This window comes from Centruroides sculpturatus, unplaced genomic scaffold (assembly GCF_000671375.1).
Source record: "Centruroides sculpturatus isolate CEXI.00-Female unplaced genomic scaffold, Cexi_2.0 scaffold1209, whole genome shotgun sequence".
In the NCBI taxonomy this organism is placed as follows: domain Eukaryota; kingdom Metazoa; phylum Arthropoda; class Arachnida; order Scorpiones; family Buthidae; genus Centruroides; species Centruroides sculpturatus.
In genome coordinates, this window is record NW_019385568.1 from 57255 (window position 1) to 71830 (window position 14576).

The window sequence follows — 14576 nt, forward strand, 5'->3', positions numbered from 1 at the left end:
TGGATTCATAAAAACAGGAATGTATCTACCGTGTTACAGGGGGTCAACTGTATGTATGGTAGTTTTTAAAATCACTAACATAGTTTTAATATGGCTGTGGGGGTCACCAGAATTTTTTTATTTGTAAAGGGGTCGCATATTCAAGAAGGTTGAAAAACACTGGTCTAATCTAAGCTGAACAATTAATCATCCACTGGGTCTTCCAGGATTCTCACGGTTATACACTACATGATGATAAATTTTATAATGATCAGAAAACATTGATTCAATTACAGAAGGATATGCCATGTTTTTACCAAAGAGAACACATCCATTTTATATATCAGATTCCAGAAATTAGGGAAGCAATATTTATTATTTAAACCTGTGATGATATAAAATCAAAGTTTCATATTGTTATTATCTGTGTTATGGACTTTAAATTCGTCATCCTAGTACTTTGTCATCATGTTGTTTATCATTGTAAACTATATACTAAAAATGATTGTTCTCCATCTGTCTGAAAAACTTCATGTTTGTAATTACAAATACCATATCGTTTATTATTAATCTGTTATATCACAATTTAACATTCCTAGCTCCTTTTGATTGCGAATAATCTAAATGTGTACATCAGGTGTGTTGAATAAGCTGTGTGTTTCAAAAATATGAAAAACAAACAATTTTTATATCACAGCATGCTCTTATTTGTGAAAAACTGTAGTAATAAATAAATTTGAATAAAATATTTATTTAATTTTTTAATTTGTGTATTTAAATTGCATATTATTTGGGTTTATTTGAAGGTGTACATTCTGAAGTAAAAAATACACCAGAGGAAAAGATGCAAAAGAAGAAGAAGAAAAATGTACGTCAAGAAAATTCAGGTAAGATTTTAAGTTGCTTTTGTAATTGTTGTAAAGCAGAATTTATGAATGTCTTGTAAAATATGATATAGCAGCTTTCCAATATTATATAGTTACCTGGAACTTAATATATCTTATTTCATATTCATCTTGATAATGTCGGTGTCTGATCTTGCTCACACACACACATTTCTCAAGTTCTTTAGCTGATTGAAAGCATTTTTAATGATATATTGGGTTATTCTGAAAATTTATTGCAATTTTAGTGAATGACAATTGAACACACTGGAGGATGTTATAGCTATTAAGTGTATGACATCTGTGCATATAATGAAATATGACATTGAGATGCATATGTTACAAAAATGTTTATTAGGATTTTTCAAATTACATTTAATATGCATCTTTGTTTAAATGAAAACAAACAAGGTGCATTATTGACAATTGATGTTTTCCTGTTTCCAGAAAGGCAAAAACCTGTACAAGCAACAAATTAAATATGTGCTGTTGGAAGTGGCTTGTTAAATTCAAAGATGGTGATTTTAACCTAGAAGATGCTTCACGTTTGAAGACTTGGCATCAATGAAGATAACCAGATTTAAACTTTTATTGGAAATAACCTTTTTACACAATATGGAAAATAGCAGAAATAGTGAACTCATCAAATAATATAGTAGTGTATTTGACCATTTAAGAGTTTGATTATGTGAATCACTATGATTTCACACAATTTGCCTGAAAAGAAGTTATTGGATTTGATTTCTGACTGGGAGGGAATTGTGTACTGTGTGCTTTTTTTTCCCCATCAAACCAATAAATTCATTCTGATAAGTACTGTTTACAACTGAACTGATTAAAGACAGCAATAATTGAGAAATATCCAGAATTTGTCAAGAGGAAGAACATTGTTATTCACCATTAAACCATACCATAAGTTTGTTCTGAAAATATAAAAAGATGATTGGAATGTGCTGGGGATGTTTTACTTTGACCACCATATTTATCTAACCTTGCAGCATTAGAGCATCACCTGTTACGTTTGTAACAACTGTGGAAATCTGGAGGACTGCAAAAATCACATGGAGTAGTTTTGATGCAAAATATGGGAAGTTATTTAAAGGTACCATTTATTTGGCACTTTCATAATTTTAAGTGGTCAAAAACAGCATATACGAGGATATTTTTTAAGTAAGATTTGTTTGGCAATATCTTTAAAACATACACATTTGTAATTTTGCACATGTGCAATGACTTTTGGCATCCTTTGCACACGGATGTCGTTTTGAATGATGTCAGCAGTCTGTGCTCTTTGTGTTATGTGATGGAAATGTTTAAGAAGGTCAAGCAGCCCACCTCCTGTAAAATAAGGTCCATTATTTGCTTCCTGGCCACAAGAAATGTGAAAGAGATACAGTACCAAATCTGTGAAGTTTATGGTATGAATGTATGACTGATAGCAAAGTTTATAAGTGGGTAAGACTTTAAGGAAGATCAACAGAATGTGTATGATGAACCATGCTTGAGTCAGCCATCTGTAATCATCAACAATCTTGTTCATGTGGTATACACTATAATTTGTGGAAACCAACAATTCATTATTTCCATCCTATCAGTTGATTTCCCATCAATTTACAGTCAGTTATTTATAAAATTGTCAGAAAACTTGGACTACAGGAAATTGTGCTTTTGACCCAGGAATGGTTATTCTATTAGACAGCACACTTTTATGTCACTGGTGTACAGAAACTGGTCTCATGCTATGATAAATGTTTTAACAACAACAGAACCTGTGTAGAAAAGTAGCTAAAAGTATCTAGAATCTGAGAAAAAATAAGTTATTCCTAATGCTTAATACTTTATTTTTTTATTGAAAAAAGAAACTTACTTTAAATATATCCCTTGTACTGTACATCACTGACAGAGATATAAGGTAATTAGCAGATGACCTCAGTGTTGCTTGGGCAAAACAACAAAGATTAAGATTATTAGGTTATTTTGTACTTCTAACCTTTCTATTATATATTATATTATTATAGTGTTTGATTTATATTTAGAAAAGTTATATTATGCAAGTTTATCACCCAATCTAACATTTTTTTTTTTTCATTAGGAAAAATCATCATTTTCTTTTTTGGGGTTCAGAATATCCCTCTGTTCTGCACAGCAATGCAGAAGGCTTCTTAATTTTTATTACTACTAATCATAGAAATTTACAACAAATAGAGACTTGTAAAACAGAAGAAAGTACAGTACAGAGTGTTACATTGGTGTGTTCCCTCGTTGCACATAAACTAGTGGTGGCCATTTGCCACCCTAAAGACCGGGGAGACTTATTTCATGTGCCTCCTTAGGTCCGATTGAAAATGGATTTGGTGAGCCTTCATAATTCTTGGTATATTGACTTAGTCCGGGTTAAGTTAAATACAGTCGACCCCCGTATAAGATCATTGATTATTCCGTTTTATATGAATTTCATGTTGTACAAGTCACTTAAATTTTACAAATACGTGAGCTGTTCACAGCCCGGTACACGTATTTGTAAAATCTAAGTGACTCGTACAACATGGAATTCATATAAAACGGAATAATCAATGATCTTATACGGGGGTCGACTGTAAGTCAAATGTAGTGTTGGTTTGTCCTTAAAGTTCAAGCATTCTAGCTCATGCCGTAGGACGGCATACTTGTCACATTCAAACATTAGATGATCAATCGTTTGATGATCTCTGCCACATTCACACTCCTGGTGGGGGCTTTTGTTTGTCTTACGAAAATAAGCAATGCATTTTGTGTGCCCAGAGACACTTGAGAGACATAATGAAGTCTATGTGCATCCATTGTAATTCTGCCAATCTCTCTTTGATGTTTGACAGTATGATGTAGGTGTGTGTACCTTTGGGTGATTCATTCCACGTAATTTGCCACCTCTTAATCATTCCTTCCATAATTTCCTGTTTGATGTACACAGCAGGCAGTTCATTAAAGTCTATTGTCTCTTTACTGTTCACTTTTTGGCAAGCATATCTGCCCTCTCATTACTTTCTACTCCAACATGGGCCTTGACCCATTTAAATTATATAGTCCCTCTGCCACTACACTCTTTAATGATGTTTTTAATGTCCACTGTAAGCCTATTGTAATTTTTAAATTTTTTGAGTGCATCTAAGGCACTTCTACTGTCTGTGTATACCAAATGTTTTCTTCCTTCAATTTGTGACTATAATACCTGACAGCTTCTCTTAATGCCAATAGTTCGGCCTGGAAGATAGAACATCTATTATACTGTCTGTAGTCCACTTCCTCTCCATCTTTGTTTACAACGAAGGCCACCCCTACGCTTTCCTCACTCTTCGACCTGTCTGTATATATATCAAAGGTCTTTTGGTCATTGTCTGTCCCTTCTGTAATAAATATCTGTTTAGGTGGACTTAGAAGATCTGTAATGGCCAGCTTGGTGTTATAAGTACCAACCTTAAAATCTATGTTGCCTACTCTTATTGTCTGTCCTTTCCTGACCAGATATTTTTGGGCCTTCTCATGAATCACAAAGTCGATGGGCATGATGCCGCGTATGACCAGAAGGGCTTTGGTGGAAACAGTGCAGAAAGCTTTGGCCATTCGCAGAGCTGCATGTCTCTGAGCTGTTAGTAATGTCCGTTTGTTCTGAATCTTGTCGGCAGAAATGTGCCATGTGGCAGCCGCATAGGTGAGTTTCGGTATAAACACTGCTTTATAAATCTCTTTAACAACCTCTGAGCCCAACCCCCAGTCAGCCTTTGCCACTCTTGCCAAATTATTAAAGATAATATCCCCTCTGTTTTTAATAATATTTATATGTTCACCCCAATTCAAGATTTTATCAAGTATGACTCTCAGGTAATTCATAGTCTGTACAATTTTAACATGTTAACTGCCTGCTGTAATATGATATTTTGCATAATGGGGGGCCAAAATGAGAAAATTTGATATCTAATCTTTTATTTTAATGTAAATAAAAGGGTTGATATATAACAGTCAGGAGAGGGGAGATAAGAAAGATATATGCACGTCAGCGGGTAGCTATTATACAAGACATTCCAAAAGAAGGGGCCCGAGTTGGACCCCTGGGGGCATCTTCGTTGATTTCCCGAGTAATACATAGGCTCCCATAAGTATAGCTGATGTTCCTGTTAGTGAAGTATGCCTTCATGAGGTAATACAGATTTCTTGGGCAATGCCATTGCTGTAAATTTAAGAGGATCTGGGCTCACCAAGTGTGTTCGAACGCCCCTCTTATGTCCAGACTTATGATGCAACAATACTTGAAGTTGTTAACAGTATTCTTTACATCATTTATTACTGAGCAGATAGCGTTCTCAGTAGACTTTCCGGCAAAAATTCGAATTGTTTGGGCTCAACATCTTTTCCCAGACAACTTGGTATGTTTCCGAGTCTTTGCACAATTAGATAATCCAGGATTTTACCCATTATGGAAAGTAGGCTAATGGGCCTATAGCTCCTCTCATCTTCTTTGTCTTTTCTGGGACCTTTAGATATGATTACAAGCTTTGCCTGTTTCCAGCAATCTGGGAAAACCCCGTGATCCAGGCATGTATTATAAAGCCTGACAATGACATCAGGTATTATCATCCATATCTGTTGGATAATTTCACTTGTCAGATCATCAATACCAGGGACCTTGCCCTGTTCCAAATGTCGTATTCCATTCTCTACTTCCGCATGTGTGAACCTAGGTGCATCTACTGTCTGATACTCATGCTCTATTAGTTTTTTTTTTTATCTCTCTGTGTCTAATTGTCAAGTTCTGGATTGTCTGATGGGAAGATGCGGTCCATCAGTACACTTATTGTGCTCTCTGCATCCATCATAGAGCCATCTGTTGTCCTAAGACTTCTTAAGGGATGAGGTTTTTAATTTCTCCATGCAGCTTTTGTATAGATAGCTCCAGGGCTTTTCTGAGCTATCAATGCAGAAATCCTTCCACAAAGATAACTTAATATCTTTAATAGCTTTTTCATCTTCATGATCTTGGTATTGTTCATATTTCCTTTACTGTTCAATTTGATTCTTCTCCCTTTGGTATCGCTGTCTTAGACGATTATTCTCGCTCCTTACTGCCGAAAGCCCAGGGGTCCACCAAGGCATGACCCTGTCTCTTTTATGTTACCTTGGGATGGTGTCATTGCATGCCTCTTCTAAGGCATTTATAAAGGAGGTGACATGTTGATTAGCAACACTGCTTTTTCGATATCGTTTATCTGAAAGGCTTACTACCTTTCAGATAAACGATATCGTTCCTTTATATCCTTAAAACCTTTCAGGAAAGGAGCTACCTTACTCTTTAATTTGGTTTCCAGGGTAGCCCAGTCAGCCCTCTTTAAATCGTATTTAAGTGCACTGTCTTCTGCTGGTCCAGTAGTCCCCAGCCTGAAATAGATGTATGCATGATTGCTCAGGCTGGCGTGCACTGAGACTTTCCATTCTGTTACTGCCCTAAGTGACCTGCTGTTACAGCAAGTTACGTCTGTCCAACTTTCTCTTATTGGGGTATTGAATGTCGGGAGAGACCCCAGGTCATTGAGAACGTGAAGTCCTTTGGTATTCACAAATTGTAAGAACTCATCTGCCCAGCTGTCGTCTTTGGGATTACCCCAGCATTGAGAGTGGGCATTTGTCTCCACCAATTACTATCTTTTCACCTCCAAACCAGTCAATAATTTGGTCCAGTGGGGCCAGTATCTCTTCTAGGTCCTCAGTTATCTGACAATATACACTGACTAGTATGTACATATTCAACCCAGTGCTCACTGTCGCGCATGCCACATTTCTGGTGCTGAGGTTTCCGTGGTAGAAAATTGGGATCCTATTATTCCTAGCCACTATTGCTGCTAGTGGTGAGGATTCATGCAGTTGGACATGCTGCTTTCTAAGGCAACCGATAGAACCCCTAATGCAATAAGGCTCTTGAGTAATTGCAACATCTACGCTTTCAATAGCTTTACATAATGCTGCCATGGCTGCTTTGGATTTTTGTAGATTAACCTGTAATATTCTAATTTTACTTTCAATATCTTTTGTTTGGCAATTGGCCATAATCAATTTTGGTCATTATCATTTTTTTTATTCTCTGAATAACTGGGCAGCTTTTGTCACGAGTTGTGATTGTAGTTTGTGGCTTTCTCACGTTTACAGTGACACATTCTTTGATAGTCTTTCTATTTGGGCATTCTTTGAAGGTGTGATCTTGGCCACATTGGCTACACATCCGTTTGGCCTCAGGGCACTCTTTAGCAAAATGTCTGAGGCAGCAGCACTTAAAACACTATATTACAGACACAAAGTCGTCGACTGACTCCACATCTTATCCATTGGATGTTTACTTTCTTTAATCTATTTTAAATGTTTCTATATATTGGGCTCATTTCCAGTACCCAGTTTGTCCTTGGCTTGTTTCTTCCTCCTAACGGGAATTTTGCGATAACTTTTGCTCTATATTTCTCAATATCCTTGTTAACTTCTGTTATAGCTTCACTTTGATGGAATAAACTATCCACTACTTTCTTCGTATACTCTTTCAGGACCCCATATATAATAATTCTTGGCTTTTGTTTGACGGGTTCAAATGTTTTTAAACCTGCATTTTCTATTTCTTTTTTTAGTTTCACTTTCTCCTCCATGGTGGCTACCTCTATGGCAACTCCGCCCTACTTCAGCTTCCGAACGGCCTGTATTCCTACACCCAGACACTTTGGGTTTATCTTTTCCTTTAGTTTCTTCTTAGTTATTTTGGGGTTGTCCCCCTGGGCTTCTGGCTCCATAAAAATTACCTGTTTGGCAGGTGGTGGCTTCTTGTTTGCCATGGCCTATGAGTACAGTGGTCTACTTGTTGGGTGCACAATAGCTTCAATCTTAGCATTCATTTCGCGTATTTGTTCATGAAGATCATCCTTTTCTCCTTGCCTGAAGAGATCGATGATATTTTCTACAACTCCCATGATATAGTTGTAGTGTTCTCATTTGCCTAAATGAGACCCTCCATTTTTTGTTAGGTAGTTTCTCAACTCATGCCTGTACATTTCAGCAACTTTAAACTGGTTCCTTTTGGGACCCATCTCCATCTGTTTGCCCTCGTCCTCCAAGGAGCTCTCTCTCTCACTATCCTTTGGTTTCGGCCTTTTGGCCATGGTTAAATTAGCCTTGAAAAAGGCTGTTAGCCTGCTTACTTTTAGCTTCACTCTATTAGAGCTACTGACAGGATGCACCTCATGAAGGTAGTAAGCTCCCAAGAGTCAACATGTATCTGACTAACAGGTAAAGCAAAGAATGGCTCACAAATAAATGCTGCAAAAAATTGCAAAAAATCACCTAAGATACACAAACACAAAACTCAGGATGTGGGATCGCGTCCCCACCAGTCTAACATATTTTGAAAATTCTTTTTTGTAATGCTGTATTTTAGCCCACTTGTAACAAACTAAGGTTTATTCAATGAACAATTGAATATATTGCCACTATAAAGCAATCAAACGTCTTGAGGATAAGTTTTACCTAGATCTCCACAAATATAAAGCCATTTGTAAAAAATTATTTTATTATAATTAATGTTTTTAATGTTTGCTTATGCATTTTTTTCTTTTAATTCTTTGATTTTAACTGAGTAAGTTATCTACTTATTGTATTGAGAGAGGTGCTTATTGTCCATAAGACATTGCTTTTTTTTTCTTTGAAAAATAAATAAATAAATGTCTGTAATTTCAATAAGCATGCAACTTTCCAACATTAAAAATGTAATTACTGATTGCTGTTTTATTAGGAAGACACAGATAAATTTGTATTTAACCAATTGTTATGCAATGACATGACACAACAAATTGAGACTGCATAATTTGACTAAACACGCATAGCTACTAAATAGTGTGGTCACATATTTTTATTCCTGTACACTTGTAAAGTACTGTTATTTTATCGGATCGCTCTACAACAATTCTTATATCAGAAAGAGTCATTACCTAACGGGTACTTTACGCAGGTTCGTGTTTATTGTTGCCTGGCCTGGTCTTTTTGCGTGCACTGAAGTCAATTAAGGACAAAGTCAAAAATCAATAAAATGTTTAATAAAGATTTAGAAATAACTATTTACAATATGTACAACAAATCAACAAATTTATTCAATAAAATCAAATCCACGGGCAACCCGACAAAAACAATCTAATTCTAACTTGGAACTATTCCCCTTGGAATTCCGACAAAAATTCAATCCTTAACTTAGGTACAAAATTTCTTATAACTACAAATCCTAACCATCACCTCAATTATACTAGGAACCTTTTTCTCAACTCAAGACTGTCTAACCCCGATCCACAAATCGAATACTGCAATTGCCTTGGACTATTTCCTATTGGACACCTCATTCACGGCTACTAGCACACCAACGCTTATTCTTTGCAGGAGCTCACCTCTGCCATCTTCACTTGAGGTACGCTTTTTATAGTCTGAGGTGACGTCACAGTTTCTAAGTGAGACACTCCCCTCATTTACATACTTACACATAACATTATCTTTCTTTCTTTGCTTATCTGGTAGCTTAATTCCCGACAATATTTTGTTAACCTTTTACAATATTTTGTTGAACAATTATCGGGATGTTTCCTTTAAGGTTTAACAAGTTCCTAAAAGTCTGTGGGGTCTTCCCCCCTTTCAGTGCGGGCTTACTATCTGACGCTTGGGCGTGCACGTGAGTGCGAGTGTTAGCTATGGCGCTTTCTTTTTTTCGTCGGTGAGTTGGTTTTATCTTCTCTTTTTAACTTTCTAAGGTGACGGGTGAGGAAACCTTCATCCTAACAAAACATAAGCACCAAACAAAAATATAATAAAAGCAAAATAAAAATAAATAAAAGTAACGCTCGGACTTGGTTCCTTACACACTGCAGCAAGAAACCTCATATATCAACTCACACACATACACAAGGTAGCTTCAAAAAGTTCCTGGAATTGGTTTATTACTCAAAAGTATGTGTACAATTGACAAATTAAGTACATATACCTCAAAGTATTGTCCTTTGGCAACTACATACTTTTGCCAATAATGATATAGCTGCTGAAAATATTTTTGGAAGCCGTTTCATGACAGCACCTGCAACACAGATGTCACACTCTGTGTAACCTCATCTGCATTTTTTGAAGTGGCATCCCTTGATGGTATCTTTCAACCAGGGGAAGAGGTAGAAATCACATGAGGTCCACTGTGAGCATTCATGGCACCATGTGTTGGCAAACATCCTGCATGTTCAATTGATCATGCAGGATGAAATGACAACTGTCAACCAAAATTCCCACAGTCTTGGCAATCTGCTTAATGACTGCTGTCTGACTTCACAATCTTGCATACAACCAATACAAACTTTTTTCAGACATTGATGTTGATGGACTATTATTTTGCAAATCATCAGTGATCTGTTCCTCATGAAAGTGCTCTTGCCAGTCATAAAGTTGAGAATGCTTCATGGCAGATTCAAGACAGGTGTTTTGAAGCATTTTCAAGGTCTCAGAGGGTTTTTTTCCTAATAACACACAAAATTTGATACTTGCATGTTGTTGTTTTACAGACATTTTTGCCAGACTCTGTTTCACAATGACTCACTAACACGACCTTCAGTGAATGGTAACTGATGTCTTTATTGCAGGAGTACAGATTTGTCTGAACACATTTCTATGTTCTTGACGTGTTTAGCTAAGACATGTAATGCATGTCTTAGATATATATGATTTAGAATTATTTTATATTTATTGTAATTAATTTTAATTCTAGTATCTATAAAATTAAATTTTAATAGTTATTTATTTTATTTAAATTAGATGGAAATTCTTTACAAGAAATATTGCCAAGTTCAAGTTTTGTCAGATCATTTGGTATGTTTTATTTCTTAAGTTTAAATATTAATTTAAAGAATTAATTTAGTTTTTATTTAGTAAGAAACATAGGTGGTGATCGATGAGATTTGTTTGTAATGAAATCTCATTATAACAAAACTTTTAGATTTTCTCTAACCCAAAAACCTATGACAGAATCTTTTAGTTGTATGAAATATAATTATAACAAATTTTCAGTATAATTATCTCCTTTAATACCTTAATACTCCAGTACAAAACAAAACTGACTAACATTTTCAATCTAATACTAAGATCTTTATTAAGTCAATTGAGCCGTTTATTTTGAAAGTGGGGCAAGTCCATTTTTGAAAAAAATTGAGATAATGGTAGTTATAGATAAAACTTGTTATAATCTTTTTATGTGTAAACAATTTATAGTAAAAAAAAATTCAGATTCTAATATTTGGGAGATGGAAGTTTTAGCTCTTAACAGTATTGAAAATATGTTTATTTTGAAAGTGGTGCAAGTCCATCTTAGATTGAAGTTATTTTTGACCGCATATATTACGGCAAAATTTAGCTCCAGTTGCTGTATGGTAAAGCAATGTGGCCGTTTGACATCATGTCTGAAATCTAGGGTGTTTCTATCTATCTATCTTTGATATTGAAAGTCGGTGGTTGTACAATATTTCATAAATAACAAAAAGTTTATCTTAATTTTGTGTTTCGATAATAATATGTTTACTTCCAACACCGAGAAATATAAGCGGAATATGTATGTATTGAATCAGGGCTTCCACAATTTTCATAATGATGAAGTTAGTATGTATGTTTGGGATGAAACTATAAGAACGCAAGAAGTAGCATCTTGTTATCCCGAAGAGCACAAGAAGTAGCATCTTGCTGTTTGAAGCACTTACAGACTGTGACAACCCAAAAACATATTATAGCTTACGTGTGCACTGGCCAAAATGGAAACATAAAGTTGGCCTTAATGTGGATGAAAATTGTTCAGGCCAGTGACAATGAAATAAATATCATTGATCACAAATTTTTATTTTCAGGACATTCATTTTTACCGAACGATCGTGATTTTGGAGTGGTAGAAATGGCAATCCGGAAAGCCAGTTCCTTGTATATTCCCCAGGATTACTATAAACTAATACGAAATTGTCGAAAACATAATAAATTTTTAGTACATGAAATGAAACGCGAAAATTTTTTTTCAACCCAACCTCTGGGGAAAGCAGTTTTAAAAAGAAACAAAAATACCGATGGAGAAACCGTGAATTGGTTAAATATATGCTGGATCAGATTTACAAGGGATGCACCATACAAAATGTTCTACAAAACTTCGATAGAACGAGATGCTGAATTTAAAATTATCGATTTGTCACCACAACGAGGAAGACCAAGTAATTTCGGAAATATAAAGTTATCTTTTCTGTATGAAAAAAGGAGATCTATTACATCTGAAAAATACAAGGACATGATGGATTTATTACCATATATACCTCCCGTTCATCATGAATATTTTAAAATGTTAAATCCTGAATAAAATTCATTTAGTTATACCTACGTATAAACTGAAAATGTATAATTTGATTGAAATTCTTAATAAAACTGAATTTTTTTTGTTATGTTATATTTTCTACTAGAATATTCTTTGTTTTGTTTCACTTTTTATCAAATGAATAAATATTTATAAAAATTTGAATAGTATTTTGTTTTTATTATTAAAAAAAGGCTGATGCAACTGAAAAAATTCCCAATTAAATGAACGATTACAATAATTCATTAATTTTGAAAGTGAGGCAAGTCCATTTAGTTATAATGAAACTCTTATTTTTTTTAGTCAGCACTGTAAACACTATTGAATTATAAACTTACATTATCTGGTACCACAAAATATTAAAAATATATCTATTAATACTTACCAATATTTTTAAATATATTGAAATGCAAACCTTTAAATATCTCGCAATAACAAAAATTGGACTTGCCCCATTTTCAAAATAAACGGCTCAATTAATGTTCAATATTCGGACTGCAAATCGAACAATGATATATTATAAAACTAAGAAAAAAATATTTAAAATAAATAATTACTAATAAATACTAATAAATAATAGTACATATCAGAACACTGGAAGCTAGTCACTTTTTTACAACTATTGTGGCGGTATATCACTATTTCTCACTTTTTCTGTTATTATGGGCAACAACATTTTTGTGACAGTAAACTTTCACATGTTACTTCATTAATTAATGTTTAAGTACTTAAATTGCGACATTCATAATGTCTTTCTCTTGTTGTGCGTTGAAAACTTCACATTACTTTTGAAGTCTTAAAAATATTAGTTACGCAATATCATAAATTTGAGAGCGCACAATCTGATGTTGACAGAACTTTTTTGAAGTACAGTATTTTAATTCCTTTCAAATCCCTCACAATTAACTTTTGCATTTTCAATTTGAGGGCAGGTGTTAATAAACCAGTTTAATGATGAAAACCAAGGCAAAAAATGATAAACATAATTTAAAACCACACTATTTATCATTTTTCAATTTTTTTTAAGTTAATAATTTATAAAATTTGGAAAGCTTATTTAATAAACGTATAACTTTGTAACAGATTACAGGATTCACTGATGAATAATAAATAAAAACAGTGTTTTACTTTCCCACTTTGTTATGTGTATAACACGGGAACACATTGTCATTGTCATATTTGACCATCCTGAGTTTTTTGCAAATCTTTACATTTTGAGACCTTCTGAATCCAAAAATGACAAAAAAAAATTGTTTGTTGGCATTTATTTTTTTTTAATATCTTGGGATGGGGGTAATGATTAAGAAACGAAATTTAGTCCAGTAGTTTGTGTATAAAGGGCATAGATGCTATTAAATTTTGGTGGTTATAGATAGAGGAGTGAGCAGATAGAAAGGGGCCACATGTCATAACTTGAGTGGAGTCTGACTTTATGAAGATTTTACTCATTATTAGCATTTATAATTTTATATAAAAGTTGTCTCTACCCTCAAAATTAAACTATTTACAGTTTTGTTATTATTAATAATATAAAAGTTGTTTCTTAACAAAATATTGTAACAGATAGTGCTGCAAATATAGAAAACAGAAAGCACCAAAAAGTGTCAGCTTATTGATGAAAAAAGAAGAAAAACTATTTAATGAGTTGGTAATTGCAAGTTATAACTGGAAGATTATTCAGTGTTTCATAATTTTCATCTACTTTCAAATTGACTACTTAAACACAGATGTAAATCAAATTAATGTTTGTAATTCCAGCAACATATTTATTAAAATAAAAATGTTTTTGATCAGTTTGACTGATCATTTTCATTTATCTATACTAATATTATAAAGAGGTAAAGTTTGTAAGTTTGGATGTAGGAGGTAATCTCTGAAACTATTCATCCTATTTCAAAACTTTTTCACTAATATTTAGAATGGACCTTTAGGGTGAACATAGGCTGTATATTATTCTGTTAAACATTCATATAAATTAAATGATATCATCTAGGTAAGCATTATATTTTTGATGTCAGCAGGTGGCAAGGGGCAAGATGCATACGTATACAAGATTTAGTCCAGTATGTGTTCCTAAAATATTCATATAAATTAAAAAATATCATTTAGGTAAGCATTTATATTTTTGGTGTCAGCGAGGGGCAAGACGCATATGTATATGAGATAGGTAACTGCGTGGCACAGTTATGTGGTCGGCGAAATATGCGGTGCATGTGTCCGAACTTGTATATTATATAAATGTCGAAATTCCCCTCAAGCGGGGGAAAGGAACAAAATTAAGGCTTAATGTGAAGAACTCTGCTTCTATT

General features: G+C 34.1%; 1 protein-coding gene across 1 annotated transcript in view; it reads left to right on the top strand.

Annotated features, from left to right (window-relative positions):
• Positions 1-764: 764 nt before the first annotated feature.
• The window catches only part of LOC111640194 (putative uncharacterized protein DDB_G0293878), a 31758-nt gene continuing 17946 nt past the window's right edge, over positions 765-14576 (top strand). Inside the window, exons 1-2 of the mRNA XM_023386196.1 lie at positions 765-866; positions 10701-10754. Coding sequence (XP_023241964.1) covers positions 824-866; positions 10701-10754 — 97 coding nt within the window. The 5' untranslated portion in view covers positions 765-823. The remainder of the gene's footprint in view (positions 867-10700; positions 10755-14576) is intronic.